The sequence below is a fragment of the Musa acuminata genome, chromosome BXJ1-10, assembly GCF_036884655.1.
Source record: "Musa acuminata AAA Group cultivar baxijiao chromosome BXJ1-10, Cavendish_Baxijiao_AAA, whole genome shotgun sequence".
Lineage (NCBI taxonomy): Eukaryota > Viridiplantae > Streptophyta > Magnoliopsida > Zingiberales > Musaceae > Musa > Musa acuminata.
The window spans coordinates 24,430,758-24,451,259 of NC_088336.1; the positions used below are offsets into that span (position 1 = coordinate 24,430,758).

General features: G+C 41.7%; 4 protein-coding genes across 7 annotated transcripts; 2 read left to right on the forward strand and 2 right to left on the reverse strand.

Annotated features, from left to right (window-relative positions):
- LOC104000818 (BAG family molecular chaperone regulator 6) lies at nucleotides 1-5,913 on the reverse strand. 2 transcript variants are annotated; one of them, XM_009422955.3, is made up of 3 exons: nucleotides 5,680-5,913; nucleotides 2,026-3,914; nucleotides 1-1,762 (listed from the first exon to the last, which is right to left on the reverse strand). In XM_009422955.3, the coding sequence occupies exons 2-3, from the start codon at nucleotides 3,805-3,807 to the stop codon at nucleotides 200-202; spliced, it is 3,345 nt and encodes a 1,114-aa protein (XP_009421230.2). In that variant the 5' UTR covers nucleotides 3,808-3,914; nucleotides 5,680-5,913; the 3' UTR covers nucleotides 1-199. The 2 variants fall into 2 exon arrangements, with proteins under 2 accessions (XP_009421230.2, XP_064942954.1); XM_065086882.1 differs by having other exon boundaries at nucleotides 2,026-3,833; nucleotides 5,680-5,833.
- A 3,698-nt stretch (nucleotides 5,914-9,611) lies between these two features.
- On the forward strand, nucleotides 9,612-16,434 carry LOC135583474 (uncharacterized). Of its 3 annotated transcripts, XM_065086885.1 has the most exons (4): nucleotides 9,612-9,798; nucleotides 10,021-10,116; nucleotides 10,302-10,383; nucleotides 13,758-16,434. In XM_065086885.1, exon 4 carries the CDS (start codon nucleotides 14,039-14,041, stop codon nucleotides 16,031-16,033), a length of 1,995 nt encoding a protein of 664 aa, XP_064942957.1. In that variant the 5' UTR covers nucleotides 9,612-9,798; nucleotides 10,021-10,116; nucleotides 10,302-10,383; nucleotides 13,758-14,038; the 3' UTR covers nucleotides 16,034-16,434. The 3 variants fall into 3 exon arrangements, with proteins under 3 accessions (XP_064942957.1, XP_064942956.1, XP_064942958.1); XM_065086884.1 differs by lacking the exon at nucleotides 10,021-10,116; XM_065086886.1 differs by lacking the exons at nucleotides 10,021-10,116; nucleotides 10,302-10,383.
- A 515-nt stretch (nucleotides 16,435-16,949) lies between these two features.
- Nucleotides 16,950-18,852, forward strand: LOC135595644 (probable membrane-associated kinase regulator 2). Its single transcript, XM_065086887.1, has one exon. It carries the CDS (start codon nucleotides 17,289-17,291, stop codon nucleotides 18,411-18,413), a length of 1,125 nt encoding a protein of 374 aa, XP_064942959.1. The 5' UTR covers nucleotides 16,950-17,288; the 3' UTR covers nucleotides 18,414-18,852.
- A 135-nt stretch (nucleotides 18,853-18,987) lies between these two features.
- LOC135595645 (uncharacterized) lies at nucleotides 18,988-19,931 on the reverse strand. Its single transcript, XM_065086888.1, has one exon. The coding sequence runs from the start codon at nucleotides 19,810-19,812 to the stop codon at nucleotides 19,168-19,170; it is 645 nt and encodes a 214-aa protein (XP_064942960.1). The 5' UTR covers nucleotides 19,813-19,931; the 3' UTR covers nucleotides 18,988-19,167.
- Nucleotides 19,932-20,502: the final 571 nt, after the last annotated feature.

Below are 20,502 nucleotides of genomic sequence, written 5' to 3' on the forward strand. Positions count from 1 at the left end.
GAGAGGAAAAGAGTATGTGCTATGTAGAGCACAACACTTCATACGGATTCTCTATTTATTTGTTCTTAACATTGATACATAAAAAAGCATAACAGAGCCCAATGTGTTTTACACAAACATTGTTTTTACTTTCTTATCATACACACACAAAAGAGAGTGTGAGGATGAATTTAGAATCTCACCTCCACGGTAGCACGTCTCACGATGCAACCTTACGGGGAGAGGGCCTTCTTGGTTTGGAGCTCTTCACCTTGCACCTTCTCTTTTGTGACAGTTTTTTCTCCAAGTCCTTGACTCTGCCATTAAGATCTGCAATGACTCCCAGCTGTGCTTGCCCTGCCTCCAGCAGTGTCTCTAGCATTTCTCTTAGCTTCTCATTCTCTTCCACTAGTTTTTTCTCCTCCTTGCTTGGATTTCCATCGGCTGCATCATCGACATTTGCTTCAAATGGCTCATCTGCAGAGACACGTTCATCTTTGTTGATATACACAGCATCGGGCAGTTGCCGTGGACTCATACTGACGGGCTCAATAGCTCCTACCAATGAATGGACTTTGTCAATCTTTGGTTCGGATGTTTCAACTGAAGAGAAGCATTCATCTTTGATGATATTTGTGCCATCAGGCAACAGCATTGGATTCACATCATTTTCCGTGCCAACCTCAAAATCTCCTGGTGAATGACACTGGTTGTAAGTTGCATCTGGAAGGTGGGTCACTATGCTATCTGCATCTTCTGCCCTTTTTTCTATGTTCCCCACCGTGCATCCGGCACTTCCATTGTCGATGGCACAAGTGCCAAGGAAGGGTTGTTCAGAGCATGGAACTTCTGTGACTACATGAACAACATCCGTGTTTCCAACCATCTTCTCAACAAGGTCACAACTTTTTTGGTCGGGCACTTGAAGATCCTCTTTCATGGCATCAACTTCATCACCTGGCAAAATAGTTCCCTTGACATCAAAATCACCTTCCTTGACCCCAGCAGTGGCTTCTACAAGCTGCACCTGTTCAGGGTTAATTGCCTTTAAAGAATGGTTTGATTCTTCAGCTGCCAGTTCGATATCTTTTCCCTTCACCGATGGCACAGATGGTTTCTCCAATTTTACATCACCCGTCTCGTCATTTCCAGCTTCAGCATCGGGTAGCTCATCTCTCACATGCTCAACAAGGGAGTTAATTCCTTGACATTCTACATGCTCGTCTGTCTCGAGCTTCCACACCTCATCTACAGAGGCAGAAGGTGCCTCAACTTGGGGAATAGATGCTAAAGTCTCTGTTCCACCTTCCAATCCATTGGATTGTTCTTTCTCAGTAACGCCTTCCGATACACAGGATTGTTCTTCCTCTGTAACATGCGATTCCACTGCCTCCCTCAGGGCAGAACTAAGTTGTTCTTCCAGAGGAGCTATATCTTGATGTTCTTCAGTAGTAGAACCCATATCCACATTCAATGATTTGAAGTCACCGGTTCCAGCTACAGAATCTGGAGATTCAGTTATTACCGCATCATCTGTCTGCCATTTAATAGCTGCTTCTTCTTTCCCCTCCACAAATGTCTTCTCTGTCTGTGATGACATATGTTCAGGTTCCAAATTGGTTGTTACAAAAGAGTCTGTAGAAGAGATAGCTCCACAATCAGAATAAAGTTGTTGTTCAACTTCCATTTTTTCATGATCCCCTAGAGAATCAAGCTTATCTTGCAGACTGATTAGCTCCCTGGCGACATATTTCCTCATGTCTCTCACGCTCGGATGCAATCCCTGTAGGGTTCATGACAGATCAAACCAAAATTAAATACAAAAAGTCAGCACTAACTAATTTGAAGATCAAATATGGAAAAGAAGACATGTTCACAGTTTCAAGTCACTCGAATAATAATCCACACCATGTGAATCCTTCAAAAGGAAACAAAAACATGCAGATCAATGGACAAATCAATTTCGTAAGCAACAAAAAATATTCTCAAAAATATCAAGTCATTGAAAATAAGGCATTTTTTTTATATAGATAAGTGAACACATACCTGAATGGTATCCAGCTGCAACAGAAGATTCATTATGGCCTCACTTATTGCAACCTTGTGTTTCAAATCCTGTTCCTTGGAGGAGGCTTCAAACATCTGAATTTGCTTCTTCACAGCCTCGGTCTGTTGACGAATTTGATGAATTTTCCTTAACTTCTCAAGAGGTCGCCATCTTCTCACCTCGAATTCTCTATAAGCAGATTGAATAAGAGTTGCTGCATCTGATTGTGACAAAATTTTCCTTTCCTTCCTTTGTTCATTAATTATGTTTTCTGAGTTCTCCATGCACCTCTTCCCCTCATCAAGTTCATGTGTTGCTTTATCAGTTGCCACTTGTTCATCCTCCTCAACTTCTTTCCCATTCTTCAATACCTCTACTGTTTTGACCTCCATAGCCTCAAGTCCTGTTCCTTTGTCTGGCTGTTGATTTTCCCCAATCTTAGCAGATTCTTCCTTTACAGTAGTTGTCATCATCTCCTGACTTTCCGTTTTTGGATTCTCTGCTTCATTTGACAATTTATCAGCAGCTTCTACTACCCGGACCTCTTTTTTAGATATTTCTTCCTTCTTATCTTTTAAAATTGGCTGCTCTCTTTCTGTTTTCTCCTTGTCCTTGAGGCCCGGTGGACTAGGCGACCTTGATGTGCCATTTGTGGGCTTCTTCCTCGGCAATGGATCCACTCTCAAACATACAGGAGGCAACTTTGATGTCTTGGTCGGTGGCAATAGTTTGCTAATTGATTTCTTAGCCCCATTTTCCTCCTGTTTTTCAGGTATGCTATGAGATTTCTCCTTCTCCATATCTTTGCGCTTCTCATCCATGTTAGGCCTCTTTTGGTTGTCCTCTTCTATATGCTTAACAGGAATGATCTTAGTTCTGCTTTCTCTTTCAGTCACTGCTTCTGGCTGTCCAAGAGTTTTACGCCGGTCCTCTTTGTCGCCTGGTGATATGTGCTCATCCTCCAGAAGTTTTAATGGAATAAGTTTTATTTTTGAGGATGGTGTTTCTTTAACTTCCGGATTCGAATTTATCTCCTTCAAATCTTTATCTTCTGATTTCTGATCACCAGGCATCCAGATTATTGGCCAGGGGAACTGATTTCTCCTCTCATCATACTGCAGACTCTTTTTCCCATCTTCATCTCGCTTCACACCATCGAGTCCATTGATGTCCATAGGAATCCATCCATTCCACCGAGGAGATGATTCAGAGCTCTTATTAGTCATTTTGTTCTTCAAATAGCTGGGAGGGATGCATACTACTGGGTAAGGGTAATTTGGCTGTTGAATTAGACTTGAGGATTCATTGTCCTGATCTTTCTCGATCTTCTGTTCCTCAATCTTCACACTATTGTTACCTCCCTTGTTGCATGTGTGATCAGGGCATCCACAACAAGAAGCTCTGGGACGATCATAATCATATGGATTTTGATCAGCTGAATAATGTGGAGGAGGAATCACAAAAGAAGGGTAAGAACTATAATAAGGGGGGTAGGGGGCATGATAATATGCTTGAGGAGGTGGTGGAGTATATGGACACGGAGGCCTAAAATAATAGTAGCCAGGAGGATAGATATGGCTGCAACAACCATTAGCTTCCGTTGGACTTGGGTGGGCTATGCTACCATTGGAAGTCCATGGTCCAAAGGATGAGAAAGGTCTCGCTGTGTCTACTCTTGTTCGAGGAGAAACAGCTTCCCAGATCGGATAGTGGTGATAAGGACAAGGAATGTGGTCTCTGTTTTGAGGGTACGACTCCATGTATCCATAAGGGGGAACCATTCTTGCGATCTTGTTATTGGTTTAACCTATGAGAAAGGTTCAAAGTTGTAATTGTTCACTTCACAAGTCTTGGAAATTTGAGGGATCGTATTACTGGTAAATAAATCCTGAAAAAATGTACAATTTTATTAGGGGAAAAAAAATCATAGCTCTATGTGAAATTACATCAAAAAAGAAACTAAACAAAGAACACCCAATAAAATCTCTTAGTTCCAAAGTTTAACAAGCAAACCTGAAACAAGAAACTACAAGACATGCTAATGTGCAGGGGAAAAATTTGCAATGGAAAGACATCAAAAATTAGATAAATGATAATTCATTATTGTGTGTGTGTATATATATACATATATATATATATATATATATATATATATATATATATATATATATGCCTTGCATGCTTGACCAACAAGAAACCAGAACATCTTACGATTATTCCAGGTGTAGACCATTAGTTAAGGCAGGCGATATATAAACCATGTCTCACAAAATAATCGACTTTAGAACTTCTGATAACCAATTAAATCAGACATTCCTTACCAGATAGCCGAATATGGATAATATGAAATTCTAACGTTTTGCAGGAGGCATTTCAGTATTAGCACTAATATTATCTACAGCCATATATCACTTAATCAAATGACTGTTGCTCTTTTAATAGGGATTTACGATGGAGATAGAAGCATAATTTTGTAGCTGCCAAAAAACTAACTTTAGAATCTACTTCAAGGCAAATGAAAAAACAAATAATATGAGCTGCTAAACACAAATTACACATATTTTGCTAAACTCTTTTCTTCATCTCCTATCCCCTGGTTTCCTTGGAGGTCACTTCTATTCAAGTAAAAGGAAAAGGAAAATGTATCACCTAAGCAGCCATGACAGATAGGTTGAACTCAAACCCAATAATAAGATGTAGTTCGATGATTTCTTTTTATCTCTTTTCCCCTTATTTTCCAAACAACTCAAAAGGAAGAGAAAAAAAAAAAGACGAACAATTAAATGAAAGGGACTTACAACAGGATTTTCTTTCAATATCTTTTCCGACCAAATGAAAGGGAAAAAAACAAAGATTGCAGCAAATCGACTAGCTAACAGGAAAATCTTTGCCACCTTAACCCTCAAAGAAGATACAATGGCCAACTCAACAAACATCCTAAGCTAAAGACTTGGGAAATCAATTGGTCCATGTAGGCATGATTCGAACGACTGGAAGTCGAATGAGTTACTAAAAGTAAGAATGGTAGTAATATAATTTTCAAACTCCTAAAATATGGATGTCCAGAATTTGTTGAACCTTTGCCTTGATGATAAAGAGATCCACAATGTTCGAGATTATCAGTCCAGCTAAATATTTAAGCTTTTAGGGCAGATGCAAAATATCATGGAAAGCAACAAGATGACCATTTTCCTTCATTGAAGAGACACAAATCGCTTCATATTATCGCTGCTATTGAGGAACAAGTGCGATGCCTGTACTATCTTAAACCATGTGGTATTGCTGCCAACTAATGATTGAAAAGGAGCGGAAACGCAAACATCTGAGGCAGATAATCTCTACTTAATCCCCGCGATAGAGCAGCATCCCCTCTCCTAGTTCCGTTGCCGAATAAATTTGATTCATTTTAAGAACCAATCCAGCAATCCAGATCAAGACGAATAAAAGTAACTCAAACATAACCCTACTGCGGTATCCGTACTACAAAATCTCCATAACACATGATCAAATTCGGCATCAGGGTACCGCAATATCACGACAATCAACCAAGATTCCAAGCTACAACAGCGAAATTCTTTGACCAAGAATCCTACACGAGCAAGGGAAAAGAAAGAGTGACCAGAGGGGGAGAAAGAGATGATATCTAGACGAACCTTCCGGGAGATCCCACGAACCAAATGACCCGGCTATCGACGCGAAACGATCCGGCAACCCTTTCTTTCCTTTCCCTCTACTGAAACCTCAGTCGCTTGCGGAGAGCTTCTCGATGTTCCTGTGACATAACGCACGCCATCGTCTTCCCTTTTAAAGGGGCAATGGCGAGGAACTCATCGAACGCTCGAGAGGCTTCTTGACGCTGACCGGACGAGCTTCGCCTCGCTTCTCGACCTTTCCCGCTTCCCTTCCGACGGATGAGCTGTTATTATTCTAGATGGATCGGAAGGCGGCCCATTTTGTAGCAGACGGGCCTTCAACTTGATTTCCATGTTACAAACCATGCTACGTGAGCATGACTGTGTTTACATATAATAAACAAATATCATTCGGATTTTAATCAACCTAACATGATTCAGACCATGCAGACTCTCTGAGATGACTCCAAAATAAAAATGTATATATGAGATAGCTTCGAGATGAATCTGAAATGACTCCGACGTAAAAATATTATACTCCTAAAGTATTGTACTTTCGATGTTAAAAGTAGATTTCTTGACTGATGACTCTCATGTTAGTAATTTGAGACTCCAAATATTATTTAAAGTAATTTTTTTCAAATATATTTTTATTCTTGTTTATAATATATTTTTATATATTCGAATAAGAGGGAGAAAGTTTATGATTACTTTATTTTCTCATAAAAGAGGATAAGAGGATTTAGAATTATTCTCTTTATTATAAAGAAAGATAAAGGAGTTTGTGTTTCTCTATCTTATCATAATAAACGAGAAGAAAGTTCATATTTTTCTATTATGATTCTTTATGCACGTAAGTGATGGTTGCATTATAACTATCGGTAAATTTCCTATGAAAATGCTAGCAGAGAATGAAGCCACGTATTGATCTTGTCAGACAATTCTATGAAGCAATGGACAACTTCTTGCACAGATGTTCCAATGAATTAACCCAATTTCAGAATATTGACTCTCTAACCAATTAAGAAATGAGTCACATTGTATGTGAACCAATGCAAAATAAGTGTCCAAGAAACTCCATTGCTTGCTTTTTCTTTGATGCAGTCAGTAGAAAACCATAGTCAATTTGCACTTGCAAGGGATCCTTCATTGCTCACATCACATGTTATTGGCAAACTAGCATTGAATTCCAACTAGTAGTATGCTTTCATCATCTCGTGATTCTTTCCTTGTTTTCTTGCCATGATGGATTACCTAAATCACCCTGCTTTATTAAAGGACAGGTGAGGACTCGCTGGACTTACTCTCACTGGGACCAACGAATCTTTGCTCAAGATTCATCAGATCCATACCAACTCTCCTTTTCATTTTGGGGGTTCCCAAGAAAAAGGCCATGGCCTGCATCAGTCAGCTCCAATTCTTTCAAAGTACATGATAATAATGAAAGAATAATATCAGGACAATTATCTATCCACGCAGCAGATTGATAGATCAAAGCATCCTTTGCACAGCAGAGAATATGATAGAGAAGAGAGACTAGATTAAAAAGACTACCAGAGCCTGCAGTGAAGATGAGCTAATTAAGCTTCTTCCATCTGTAGATGCTAAATTTCAATTTTGGAAGGCTCTCATCTTGATCTTTCTTTAATTTTATGCATACAACTTTCTGGCAGTCAAAACACAGGAGAGAGGGAGGATGTGAAGTGTGAATGGGTTCCATGCTTGTGTGTTTCTGATGTGGAAGAAAAGGAAGTCGGATTAATCCAAAGGTCAACTCTGAATCTGAATCACTCTTTTCACTAAACAATAAACTTGGTTGTTGGATGTTGCTTGCCTGCTCCTCTTTTCTTCATCTGTGGATTTTAGTGAAGTGAATTGCCACACACTTGGTGAACAGGTTCATACCCAGTTGTTTGTCAGGATCAATTAGGTAATGGCAAGATGCATTTTATAATGATTGCATCTTGCATATTAGATCATGATTAGGTGGGGGACAAAGTAGGGAGAACATTACTCATCATTAATCTAATTATACATGAGGAAGTCATAGGTTCTTTCCTGTTACTAACAAAAGATCATAGCTAAAGGATTGTTTCTTGGAGAACACTCAGGATTTAGCAAGAGCAATGACATCAGAACAGAGCTCTGTCACAGGCAGCACATAAAAAAACTAGCTTGGACTTTTGGGGCAATGAAGAACAAGCTTGCAGGAGACCAAACAAAATAGTTGACTAGCTGTGCAATTCATCAATTAATGTCAGTGAATTCCACCAAAATAACATGATCCAGAAACTTATTTTATCTCTTGATTCTGCACACATGTTTCACCAAGAAATTTCATCTTCAGTCTACCACTGGTCTACTATTCAGGTCCTCTGTAGATACCGTGAATTTTCTTTTATTTGCATCTTTTAAGGGTCATGCAACCAAGAAAACGAGTGAACCATTGACAAACAACAGTCATTTGGTAAGCCCAGATGCATTACCTAATCTGAACCTTTATTTGATCTGAAGATTTGTTTGTAGTCAAGTATTGTAGATTTGTTGTGTGTTGTGATGCTACTGACACTTCACAAGTTTAAACATTAAAGATGGATGCTTATCTACTCAAGCACAAGATAACATGAAGAGGACTGAAACTTAGATATCTAAATTCCAGATTTGATAAGCACCTAAAGCATGAAGAGGATGTGATTATTGTTTATTTGGAAAGGTTTTTCCTTCATGTAACAGAAGACTGATGCATCATCAAAAAACAAATATGCACATAAAACTCTCTGATTTGCATAAACCAATAAAGGCCACATCTGCTCTGAAATGGCTGAACTGGTTAGAATTATTATTTCTTTTAAGAAGATCTGCTGAGCAGAGTGAGTGCTGTGTGCCAATGCCCACCGCCGAATTAGAATCTAATTCCCTGCACTGCCCACTTGCTAATGGTCCAAACTTTTGTTCATCTTCATGCCATTATTCTCTTCATTCTGTCTCTAACACAGTTGGGGAGATGGCTGAATCCACACTAGTGGAGATGAGGCGAAGAACATACAGCACAATTCCCTGAAATCTGATGGGAACCAAAAAAGAAATCTGCAGGAGTGTTCCAACTTTACAGCTCTTGTCGCTTGCTGGTTTCAACCTTTATGAATGGAGATCCTCGTCAACACTAGAGAGATAAACAAAAGGTCACTTAACCCCACTTCTTCCCAGAAAAATAGTGCGAGATGCTTGAATCACTCACAACAAGTACCTGAGTCAGACCAACAACAAAAGTAGTAAACAATGGAAGAAAGAAAAACTTGATGGTAATAAGATTATGATCTCAATAGAATAGAATAGAGGAAAAGATGTTGTAGTTGCGAGAGCAGTGAGTCATGAAATAGTGGACAGAAGAATCTCCCAAGGAATCCATAAACGGTGGGTGGTAGATACGGTGGAATCCACCATCCCACAGCCCAATGATCGTTTCTTCATCAACAGTAAATTGAGTTTATATTGGACTTTTCATTTTAATTTATTGATATCAACCCGAGTTTACCTCCAGCAAAAAGCTCTCGTCGCGTCATTATTACCAATCACCATGCGAGTAATTTTGGGTACAGTCATGACGGAGTAGAAAAAATTTAAAATGGGTCCCGCCGCCTCCGTCGAATCTGACACAGGGAAATGACCTTATCGTGCGCTGCCCTCCTTATCGTGCTCCAGCAGACGGCTATATATAAATAATAAAATATGCACCAAGTTAATGTTTTGTTTTACGAAGAGGTAATTACAAACCACCAAAAAGAACAAGAGATAATTATGACGTCATAAAGAAAAGCTGGAGTATTTTTATCATACTGCACCTGCAGGGAAATATATGCAAATGCAAACCTCAACTTTGACAAATATGTTCGGTAATACAAATATTCTTAGGGGTATAAATGCGAAACAAAAATCGGCCCTTTAACCCAATCCGCGTCGCGTCTTCGATTCTCTTCGGTGTGTGGTTTGTGGTTTCCGCTGTCGTCCGCAAGACCGAGAGAGAAGCTGACGGAGAAAGGGGACAGGGAAAAGAAAGCAAACGAAACGAAGAAAACCCTAGCTTCTACCGCTTTGCTTGGGATCTCAGGCCCCTGGGGATCTTCGATTCCTTGTTCTTTGGTATCCTCGATTCGATGTTGGGTGCCTTTCCATTTCATTTTGTCGCTTAATGTTTGTGTCTCGGACTTCTGGTTATTTATAGCCGAGTCCTAGATCTTTGTTTTCTTCCTTTCCGTTTCGCACTCGGTTCTGAGAAATTTGGTGTTTTGATGTAATTTTCTCGTTCCATGCCTCTGATGGATATGGATTTTGTGCTATATCGGTGATACTGTTGGTCGGAAGGCTTCGATTCTTTGGGGTTTTGGATTTAGAAGAAAGTCTTCGGCTTCTGTCCATTGTTGGACGTTGTGGATTTTTCTCCGTGTATTTCCGTGCCCGGTAAGTGAAGGGAAGTAGTGATATACCGAGATCTTCTTAAAGTTGGTATCACTAAATCTGAATGTTATCCAGATGAGTTTGTAGATCTTGTTAGATTATTGGCTGTTAGTTATATTGTGTTATGGTGAACAAGCTTGAAGTATTAGACTTGTTTTGCTTATTTTTCTTACTTTTATCTGCCTCAGATAGATTCTCCCGTCGTCGCCTGTCTGTATTCCCTCGAGGTCTGGGTTTATCTGTTGCTTATCATTTCCTCAAGTCTTCGAGGTTCGTTTACTTTCTCAAGCTGATTGCAACTTGAGAGGTTGCTAGTTTTTAATCAAGATCGATGCATGCTTAATCTTATCGGTTTGACTTTTATGTTGTTGTTTAGACTTTGTTACTATGAGATCCTCTTCTGGCTGATTCACAGTTATCTTGAATTTGTTTAGCATATATGTATCAGGTTCTTTATCTTTGATTAAGTATGTTTCAAGTATTTGAGCAGATTTAATCTAGTATCTACTTGTTGATTTTATTAAGAAACCTTTTTCTTTATTTTTTGTGCATATTGTGAGTTTTCGATTATATAAATTAAATTTCTTAAAGGATTTATCTTACCATAATGTTTTTAATGATCTCAGTGATATATTATCTTGTCATTGTAGAACATGTGATCATTTTCATTGTACTTCTAGCATCTCCCAATTGGAAAGCAAGTTTCGTGTGTTTAAATTGTTATTTTGTTTGATTTTATCCAATTGTATTGATTGGTTTAAATCAGGTTAGTTAGCTTGGGTTGATACGAGTTTACTTTGGACATTTCAGATCTTTGAGCAAGATTTTCTTTTTTTTAAGAGTTTGACATGAGATCAAACTCAAGCTATTCAGGAAACGTTGGTTTCTTAGGTTAGAATTTTATTTTTTTATTTATTTGCTAATATCATGTCGAAAACACATAAGGACTGCCGAAACCTGCTTCTTCGTTACTGTCAAATGGCAGTTTGTTTGTGTTTTGTTCCATTCATCTTCTTTTCCTTATATTTGTCAAATAGCAGCTTTCTTATTTATATAGCCTAATATTCCAGTAAAAGCAACTCAGCAGCCTGCAGAGTTGAAGAACTTGCAGTTTTCAACAATCCAAGTCTAGCATAGTTTAAGGAAGTAACGCAAAGAGGAATAGATGATAAAAACGGAGAAAGGAACAGGACGGAGAGATGGAAGAATGACAAGATTCTCTTAGAAGGATTGAGAATGTAAAGAGGATAGGCTTAGTCAGTAACAAGTTCAAGGCATTATGCATGGGAATGTATCACAGAGACTACTGTAAAGCTGAAGAATGGGAAGTCTCTCTAGGACTTTCATAATTTCTGTCTGTGTTAAATTTACAACATTATTATAGAAAAATAAGAATGTGACCAACTTTTTTAGAAGCCAATATATTATTCTACAAGAGAACTGTATTACCCTAAAGAACAGGAGACAAAGAGAATCAAACCATATATACTTCGTAGTGTCAATAGGTTAACAATTAGAATAGACTTAAATAAACCCATATAATGTGGATAGGCTTACTTTTTAATAGGTGCTTCTACATGGACCATATAATTCTTGTTAACGATAGTTGCCGTCTGCTTTGATGTGGCAAAGGACTGTTGTCTCACTGTCTCAGAAAATTCTTTTGCTATACTGCAGATTAAGGAAGCACTGTTGCCTTATGCAGTGGTTGCCTTAGGAAACATGGAAATTTGAATTGTTTGTTTTATTTGGGTACAAATGAAACATAATACTTGTAAGATTCTTCTGGATACATATCGAACATTTCTTTAAAATGTGTGATATTTGAACAATTAGTGAAGCCTTTTAACTTTGTTCGTTGTAGATACCTTGAGAGACCTTTGTTTGCATGAATTAATTATATACAAGTTGCATGTTTCATTAGATCTGTTCTTTTGTGGCATTTAGCATTAGATTGTGATTAATGAAGCTAACACAATGGCATTTATTTCTTGTAAGATTTTGCCAATTTTATCTACGATGACAAGAATCTGCACTTATGTCCCAATGACTTGGGGTCATCTACATTCATGAAATACTATGTTAATGAAATTATTTTCTTCATAATGAATAGCTTAGGGATGCTAGTTAATTATTGGTTATTATTTAGTAGGCTGTGTAACTCGATATTCTGACCCTATTAAGCAAATCTCGAGCTTTGACAATTTTATATTTTTTAAATATTTCATATGGTGTTTGTGCCTTATCATCACCTACTATTCAAGATTTGGCATATTGGTGTATTGTGTTGTGCCATTTTGGTTTCCCTTCCTATATTTCTGCTTCATAAGGCTTGTCTTTCCTGTCGAGAGGAAAGAGTATAATGGACTTGCTTCTATAAGGATACAAGACCACCAGAATAATCAAGTTATTTGTTAGACGATCACATAACTGAATTGATTCTCAGTAGTATAAATGATAGAAAAGAAGAAAGAAAAAAGGGACACATGGAGAAGATAGAGAAAGAAAGGATTGAAATAAAAGCCTGTGTGATTTGACAACCACACGACACAAATTTGATTAGTTAGTTTAGTTAATCTAAACCAGCTCAAACTGTGGGAGGAAAAACTACTAACTTCCTAATATAGTACAAATTGAATGCCCTGTATCTACTCTCTAATATATGATGGTTGTCTGAAATTTTGGTAAGATAATGAAACTTCCTTCCTTTTTTCCTCTGCGTTTCAATTTAACCTGTCTTTAAGCAAAAGGTTACATGATGTAAGAAATTATCAAAACATATGGTCAGAGAGATTTATTTGAAGTAGGTGTTCCAATTTAATTTTGTACACATACATGCATAGTTATGTAGCTATGTGTAGCTCCTGGTAACCAATCAGAAACATTTTGGTCCTGTAGTCCTGCCTTTTATAGAGTCTGATGCACATCACACTAGGCACTTAGCTTGTATTCCCTTTTGACCAGTCCTTTGGTGCCTTCTTGGATTTAAAATTTGATCTAGCACTTAAATAGCTGTTACATTTATGTATACATCAGGTGTAGCTGGGATACGTGGCATTATACAAATTTCTTGATGAGTTGCTGATTGATTCTTTGATTCCACTTTGTTTGCTATGGTTGCCACTTTTTTAAATCTGTTGCATCTCTTCAACCTAAGATAGCAGATAGAAAGACGTCATATTACTTCATTTTATGTATCACTTTATTATAGTAGATAGAAATTTGCTGATGTACACACACTCTTTCTTTAAGCTCTTGCATCAGCTACCAATTTAAACTAGCAAGTATGGTGTTCAACCTTGTAAACTACTACATAATGAATCTTTAGTTTTTTGTGGTTCTTACTATGTAACTTCCAATTTGAAGGAGCACTTTTTCCCTGAGATGGAATGTTTATGCACTTGTTAAGTTTTTGGAATCAGCTTTGCTGGATGTTTTTTTTTAGGATATTTGACTGCCTGGTCTATTATCCTTTCGTAGGGGTATTTTCTTTTCTTCTTTTTGTGCTTTTTCTTGGGAATTAATGAGATTTGCTGGTGAATTTTTCTGTCGTATATTTACTCTTGTAGCTGGTTTTGTGCAGAAACTAATTAGATGATTCCCCTAATTTTAGCGAGTCATGTTCTAATTAGTTTGTTCGACAGGAAAATTTGAGTGCTTTGATCATCCTTGATGGTACCAGTTTTCTGAATATCATGATCTGATGCCAAGCTTCAGCGACTGCTAAGTACATAAACAACTAGTCAAATTTTTTAGTAGATGGATCGTCGTGATACATCAGGATTTGTTAGCGGAGGTTGCAATGACTCAGAAACCATGAACACTTGTTTTGATTCTTAAACATAATCAGCCCCGGAAGTCAGGCAACTTGTTTTTTCCTGTCAATATTTTGTTGAGATTGTGATCTTTTCTGCCAATAGCTGTTATGGATGATAGGCTTGGGCTTTTTGGATATAGTTTGAATGTCCCATCCAGAAATGCTTTTAGGATTTTGGCTCAAAATCAGACTGATACCACATTGCGGATTGGCTCTCCTGGTTCAGCCTGTCTGGATTTTCTAAATTCAAAAGGGATAAAGAGGAAGTGGTGTGATTTTGATGGAAGTGGTATGGGAAAGGCTTCCTTAGCCCTAGATTTAGGCCGACCATCAAGTTCTTCAGATAGCAGCAAGAAGAGCTCTGCAACAGCTTGCACCATGTCTTCAGTCAAGGAAACCGACGACGGGTCCTCCATGGATCTTGGATTAAATTTTGATCTTTACCTTGGTAGTGAAAATACAGACAGCACAAAGAAACCTGCTCTTGCTGTTTCAAAGATGATGAATATTGAGCCTAACTTTGACGTTCAGTTAAGTTTATCCATAGGCCCATCTGAATCAGTTATTACTGGTGTAACTCCAGTCTCAGTTCATCATGATTATATCTTGGACAACCCAATAACTGCTAGTCAGATGTCAGCACTTGATGAAGGATCTACATCATCTCGTTGGAAGAATGGGAATAAATTATTGCCATATATAAATAGCATTGATAAAACTAGTAGTTTTTTCCCTGATGGAATGAATTATGCCAAATTTTATCTTGAACAGCAAGATTGCTCTTCTTCAACCATGACTCAAATGCTGAAAAATTCAGTTGCCGCTTCCGGGGTTACTCAAACACAACAACGCAATAGTAACACAAAAAATTGTCAGTTTCCAGGATGTGCAAAAGGAGCCAGGGGTGCTTCTGGGCTATGCATAGCCCATGGTGGTGGTCGGAGGTGCCAGAAAGATGGCTGTCACAAAGGAGCTGAGGGCAGAACCATCTTTTGCAAAGCCCATGGGGGTGGCAGGCGATGCCAGTACCTTGGTTGCACCAAGAGTGCTGAAGGCCGCACCGACTGCTGCATTGCTCATGGTGGTGGCCGTAGATGCAGCTACGAAGGCTGCACTAAAGCATCAAGAGGAAAATCTGGTCTTTGTATAAGACATGGTGGTGGCAAGAGATGCCAAAGAGAGAATTGCGCCAAGAGTGCAGAAGGTCATTCTGGCTTATGCATCGCCCATGGGGGTGGACGGCGTTGCAAATATCCTGAATGTACGAAGGGTGCACAGGGCAGCACAAATTTCTGCAAGGCACATGGTGGAGGTAAGAGGTGCACATACTTGGGTTGCACGAAAGGGGCTGAAGGATGCACACCCTTCTGCAAAGCACATGGTGGAGGGAAGCGCTGTGCATTTCAAGGTGGTTGTACAAAGAGCGTGCATGGTGGTACCCAGTTCTGTGTAGCTCACGGTGGTGGGAAAAGGTGTGCTGTGCCGAATTGCACCAAAAGTGCCAGAGGAAAGACAGATTTCTGTGTACGTCATGGTGGTGGTAAGAGATGCAAGACTGAGGGCTGTGGAAAGAGCGCTCAGGGTAGCACTGATTTCTGCAAGGCACATGGGGGAGGTAACCGCTGTACGTGGGGCCAACCAGGGTCCAACATTGGTACTGATGGCGCCCCTTGTGACCGATTTGCTAGGGGGAAGCTCGGCCTCTGTGCTGCGCACACTGCACTGGTGGAAGATCACTGTGTCCATGGTGGGCATCAACTGGTCACTGTGAATTCCGAGCATCAGATACCCAGCAAACCTGAGAAGATGAAAGAGATTGTTGATCCCGATAGGTTCTTGGAGATAGAAAATCAAAAGAATATGACCTTTGGCTGGAGCGGGATTCATCAGACAGAATATATTCATCCTACAAACCCTCTTAATTCTATGATGGCTTCTCTTCCAGAAGGTAGAGTGCATGGTGGGAGTCTTATAGCAATGCTCGTTAGCAATGCAGGTCTCGGTGGTGATTCTGCAAGCCAAGTTGATGATGGTAATTCCAAAGTTGATGTTGGTAATTCCAAACCGGGGATTCCACACATTATGGGTGGCAAGTGGGTCTGATATTAGAAATTTGGGTCCTTCGGTGTGTTATTCCCTGTGTAACTCTGATGTCTCTGGCACAATATAGGTATATATTTGATTAGTGACTTGGCTGTTTGGGAAAAACCTATCTTTCCAATAAGTTACTGGTTGAAACATACCTGTGATTTAACTGTACCTCCTTCTGAATGAATGAGGTGATGTATGGTAGTGTCTAGAACCTGTGCAGTTTAGAGAAGCAAATGCTTGCTGTAGGTTTTCTCCCCTTAATCCGCTCCATTCATAATAAGCTCTGTTAATATGTGATGAAAATGTAAATATTGTAGCTTGTGTGATCTTTTTCCTTTTTCTTTCAGATGTGGTGTAATTTTATACTGTTACTCTTCATTATTAACCTCATAATATACTCTGGTTTATTAGGAGTTTGACTGTCTGGATTAAGTCTGCCATTTGTGTCATTGCCATCCAAGTTACTTTCCTACATAGATTTTGTTGCTTCTCCCAATGTCAAACAACTTTGGGACCATTTTGCTGGTTTTGTAATCTTGACTGCAGGTGTTTGATTCTCGTCACTCTCCGTCTGTCCTTGTCGTGAGATATATTTCTACAGGTGAATGTCTGGTGGTGTTCTTTTCTGTTGCTTCTCTGTCTACGGTAAATTCTTCTTTGGACTTGCCAGTTTATACTCTGTCGTACACAATCGTATATAGTAGAGGCATACACGAATGATGACGTGGTTCAGCTTTAAGAATCGGGCTCAGCTTTCCCACGTCGTTGATGTTGATCGGACGGGCTGCATGCGATGGGACGCTCCATTCCTCGTGGTCAGCACGGCTTCGTCACTGTGCAATCTTTATACGTAACGATGCTCGCCCGGTGGTCAAAGTCAAACGACCCATATCCATGAAACTGTATGACACAGCCCCCTCTCTCTCTCTTTCTCGTGCACCGGAAAAGTCATGGCACGAAACATATCATTCGTCTGCCCTGCTGCCATCGATTCAGTGTTTGCACCCTCCTCTCTGCTCTGTCTCTCGTCTCCTCCACATTGCTTTTTCCCTTGTGCTGTATCTCAGTCCCTCTCTTTCTCTCTCTTTCTCCATCCTTCTTTTAAGACCCCCTTTGCGCTATCTTTCCTTGGACGACCATCAAAAGTTAGGAGAAAAAGGAGTGGGAAGAGAGGGAAAGCTACGCAGTGAGAAAAGCTTGCCTCTTGCTCGTAGTAATAGGAAACAAAGAGTTTTACAGGTCGGCTTCACCTCTGGCTCTCCCGACCATGGAATCGTTCAGCCTCCTCAAGTACTGGCGCGACGGCGGCGGCGGAGCCACCGTCGCCGCCGCCATTCGCTCTTCCATCTCCACCGCCGCCGCCGACTTCCCCCATCCCGTCTCTGCGACATCGGATGATGGCGGCGAAGACGACGACGAAGGCCCCTTCTTCGACCTCGAGTTCACCGCCCTTTCCGTCGATGATGGCGGGTCCGATGACGGCTCTGGGGCGGAGTCGGAGGGTGAGCTGAACTTCGAGCTGAGCCCTGTCGGCAGCGGCGTCGGAGGAGGAGGAGAATGTGACGGCATCCGTGCTGAGGGTCTATCCCCCTCTGACGGCCTCTTCTTCAAGGGAAAGCTCGTCCCTTTGGAGCCCTCTTCGCCAATGATCGCTGCCTCCGAGCCCGAAAACAAACCCCACGTCCCGGTAGTCTCCCTCCTCAAACCCGCCGCCAAGTTTCGTGTCTTCTTAACCCGGCTCCGTCGGCCCAAACCCACCGCGGCGAAGCCGGACACCGCCGTGGGCATTGCGTCGCCGAAGCAGCAACCTCAGCGGCATCAGAACAGGTTCTTCGTCAAGTTTAAGGCGGAAGACGTGCCCATCATCTCGCTATTCGCACGAGACAACAGCCCCCGGAACTCCACCACCGACGGGGCCGCAAATCCGCCGGGGGACACCGCCGCCAGCGTCCCCGCGGCGGTTGTAGCAGCGGAGGAGAAGAGGTACGCGAGGGAAGTCGTCCATAAGTACCTCAACATGATCAAGCGTTCCAGGAAGCAGGGTGAGAAGCCGAAACGTCCCGGAGAGCCAGCGCCGCCGAAGACTGGGCCCGGGGCGGAGGGGCCACAGGAAGCAGCTCCAGCACCCGCAGCGGGCGTGGCCGAGGACAAGGGACTCCCAGCCGGGCTGAGGATGGTCGGGAAGCGGCCAGGCAAGAACCGGCCGGCGTCAGCAGCCGTGGCCGCGGTCCCTTCACCGCCACCGCAGCGACGCGACGACTCGCTCCTGGAGCAGCAGGACGGGATCCAGAGCGCCATCGCACACTGCAAGCGTTCGTTCACCGGCCCGGACAAAGACACGCAAGCGCTGACGCACCCCATCCTGGATCGATTCACCGCCGGTGACTTCTAGTGGATGCACTCTCCCGCATATCCCCAACGTCGACCCGATCCGTGCGATGGGCGATCACAGCTGCGATCTGAGCCGCGCTTATTCCTGGTCGTCCGATTTCGATACCAACATCTAAAAAAAGAAGGGCAAAAAACGTGTCTTTATCTCCCTGTCGTTTGTAGCGGTTGTTTACTCGTTATGTTGACTGTGTGAGGCAGTGATTAGAGATGGAGAATGCAATGATGAATGGTGAGAACGGCATTTCAGGGAGGGAGGCAAAAGATTCCCATGGCATTGGGAAAGCTGCAGCATAATTCGGGAATCTCTTTGCGACATGGTGGAGCAACGAATGTGCGGTGCATCCCATCATCTCTCTCCTCTGCATGCTTGTAGGCTTTTCAGTTCGCTTACCCTGGAAATCCGCCACCTTTTCGAGCTTTTTGACAGAAGAAAGCAACAAGACGTCGAAAGACGAGCTTGGATTTAAACTGCAGTAATGTAGTTGTTCTCCTGTACCCAATGATCCTCTCATCATCTATCACATTAACGTGTAATCATGTGGAACAGAGATGGGATCACGTTCCCGACTCAGCCGTTGACAAATGAGGTCCGACTCGTCTCATTAATGTCTTCACATGGCTTTATCGTCAACCCACTCCCTGCCTGTCAACGTTGACACGGACCTAACCATTATGGTCATATTCACCGGCGGCCTGCATCTCGACGCGAACAAGAACGAGGAGAAGGGAAGAAGGTACCATCGTCGTCGTCGTCTTCACGGCCGAACCTTGTGCGCGCAGTTTTGATCCACGATGGACTGATTGGCCACGGCCATGGTGATGCTGCAGTTCATCGTCACGTCCACGTGATGCTTGAACAGCCCGAGGACCTGCACCCGGCCGCCCACCGTGGTCGACGTGGTCACCGCGATGCTCCCCCCCGCCAGGTCGTCGAACAGGTTGGCGTCGCTGAAGATCCTGTCGGCCATGACGTCCACCGTCACGTTGAGGCGGAAGGTGCGGTGCGCCCGAGCGGTGCCGGGGGGCCCGCGGGCGACGCCCATCTCGCGGGCGCGGTAGTAGAGGGTCGTGGTGCTGGCGCCGAAGCGGACGCTGGCGGCGTTGGGGTTCTTCACCGACACGTCCGCGACGACTGTCATGTTGATGGCGAAGGGCTGGGCGGTGGACGAGGGCGTGCCGGAGGCGATGGCCAGCCGCTGGACGGTGACGCTGTTCATGGTCATGATGGGCTCCTTTACCTTAAATACGGTGAGGGCGAGGGTGACGATGACGAGGACAGCCGCGCAGGAGCCACCGTAGATTAGGCACCGCCGGCGATGGCGGCGGATGGGCATGGGGGCGAGGTCTTCCTCGTCGCTGGTTGGGTGCTTGATGCTTACGGCCAACGGGGAGGCGCTCATGGCGGACGAGAGAGAGACTGCGGTTGTGGGTGAAGGATGAATACGGAGAAAGGGAATGCAACCTTGATTTAAGAAGCGGTTGGAAGTTGAAATGAATAGCCTGTGAACAGCTTTCGTGTGAAAAGATGTGTTAGGTATCGGAGACTATAGCGAAGCTGTTAGGAATTCGAGTAAGGTTAGGTCAAATCGGGTCGGATCACAATGGTCGAACCCAATACGATCCGACTCTGATTTGGTAACTGAACTCGACTCATATAAAAATACATAAAAAATTATCTTTATTATCACATTCTTAGTTGGGATCATCTAAGAAGTATGCTATCGGAGTAACATGTCATGTGCACATAAGAGTCTAATAAAAACGTTGCATGAAAAATAAATAATAGTAATATATTTTAATTTTTTTTATAAATGAACTAAGAAGAAAATTGAGTTTATAAACAACATTATAAAAAAGTATGCTCAATAACGTTGATGTTGTTCAATCTTGTTCGTCATTTTTTATGTTTTTCGCGGAGAAGGAAGAATAATAAGAGGAGGAGAAAAAAATAAAATAAAGTATTTAGGAGTAGTTTAGAAATTTTTATAATTTTAAAATAAAATATAAATGGTAAATAAGGAGTGTAAATAGTAATATTTCAATTATATTATATATGTCTTCTTATTTAGAGATATATTTTAGAGTGAGTA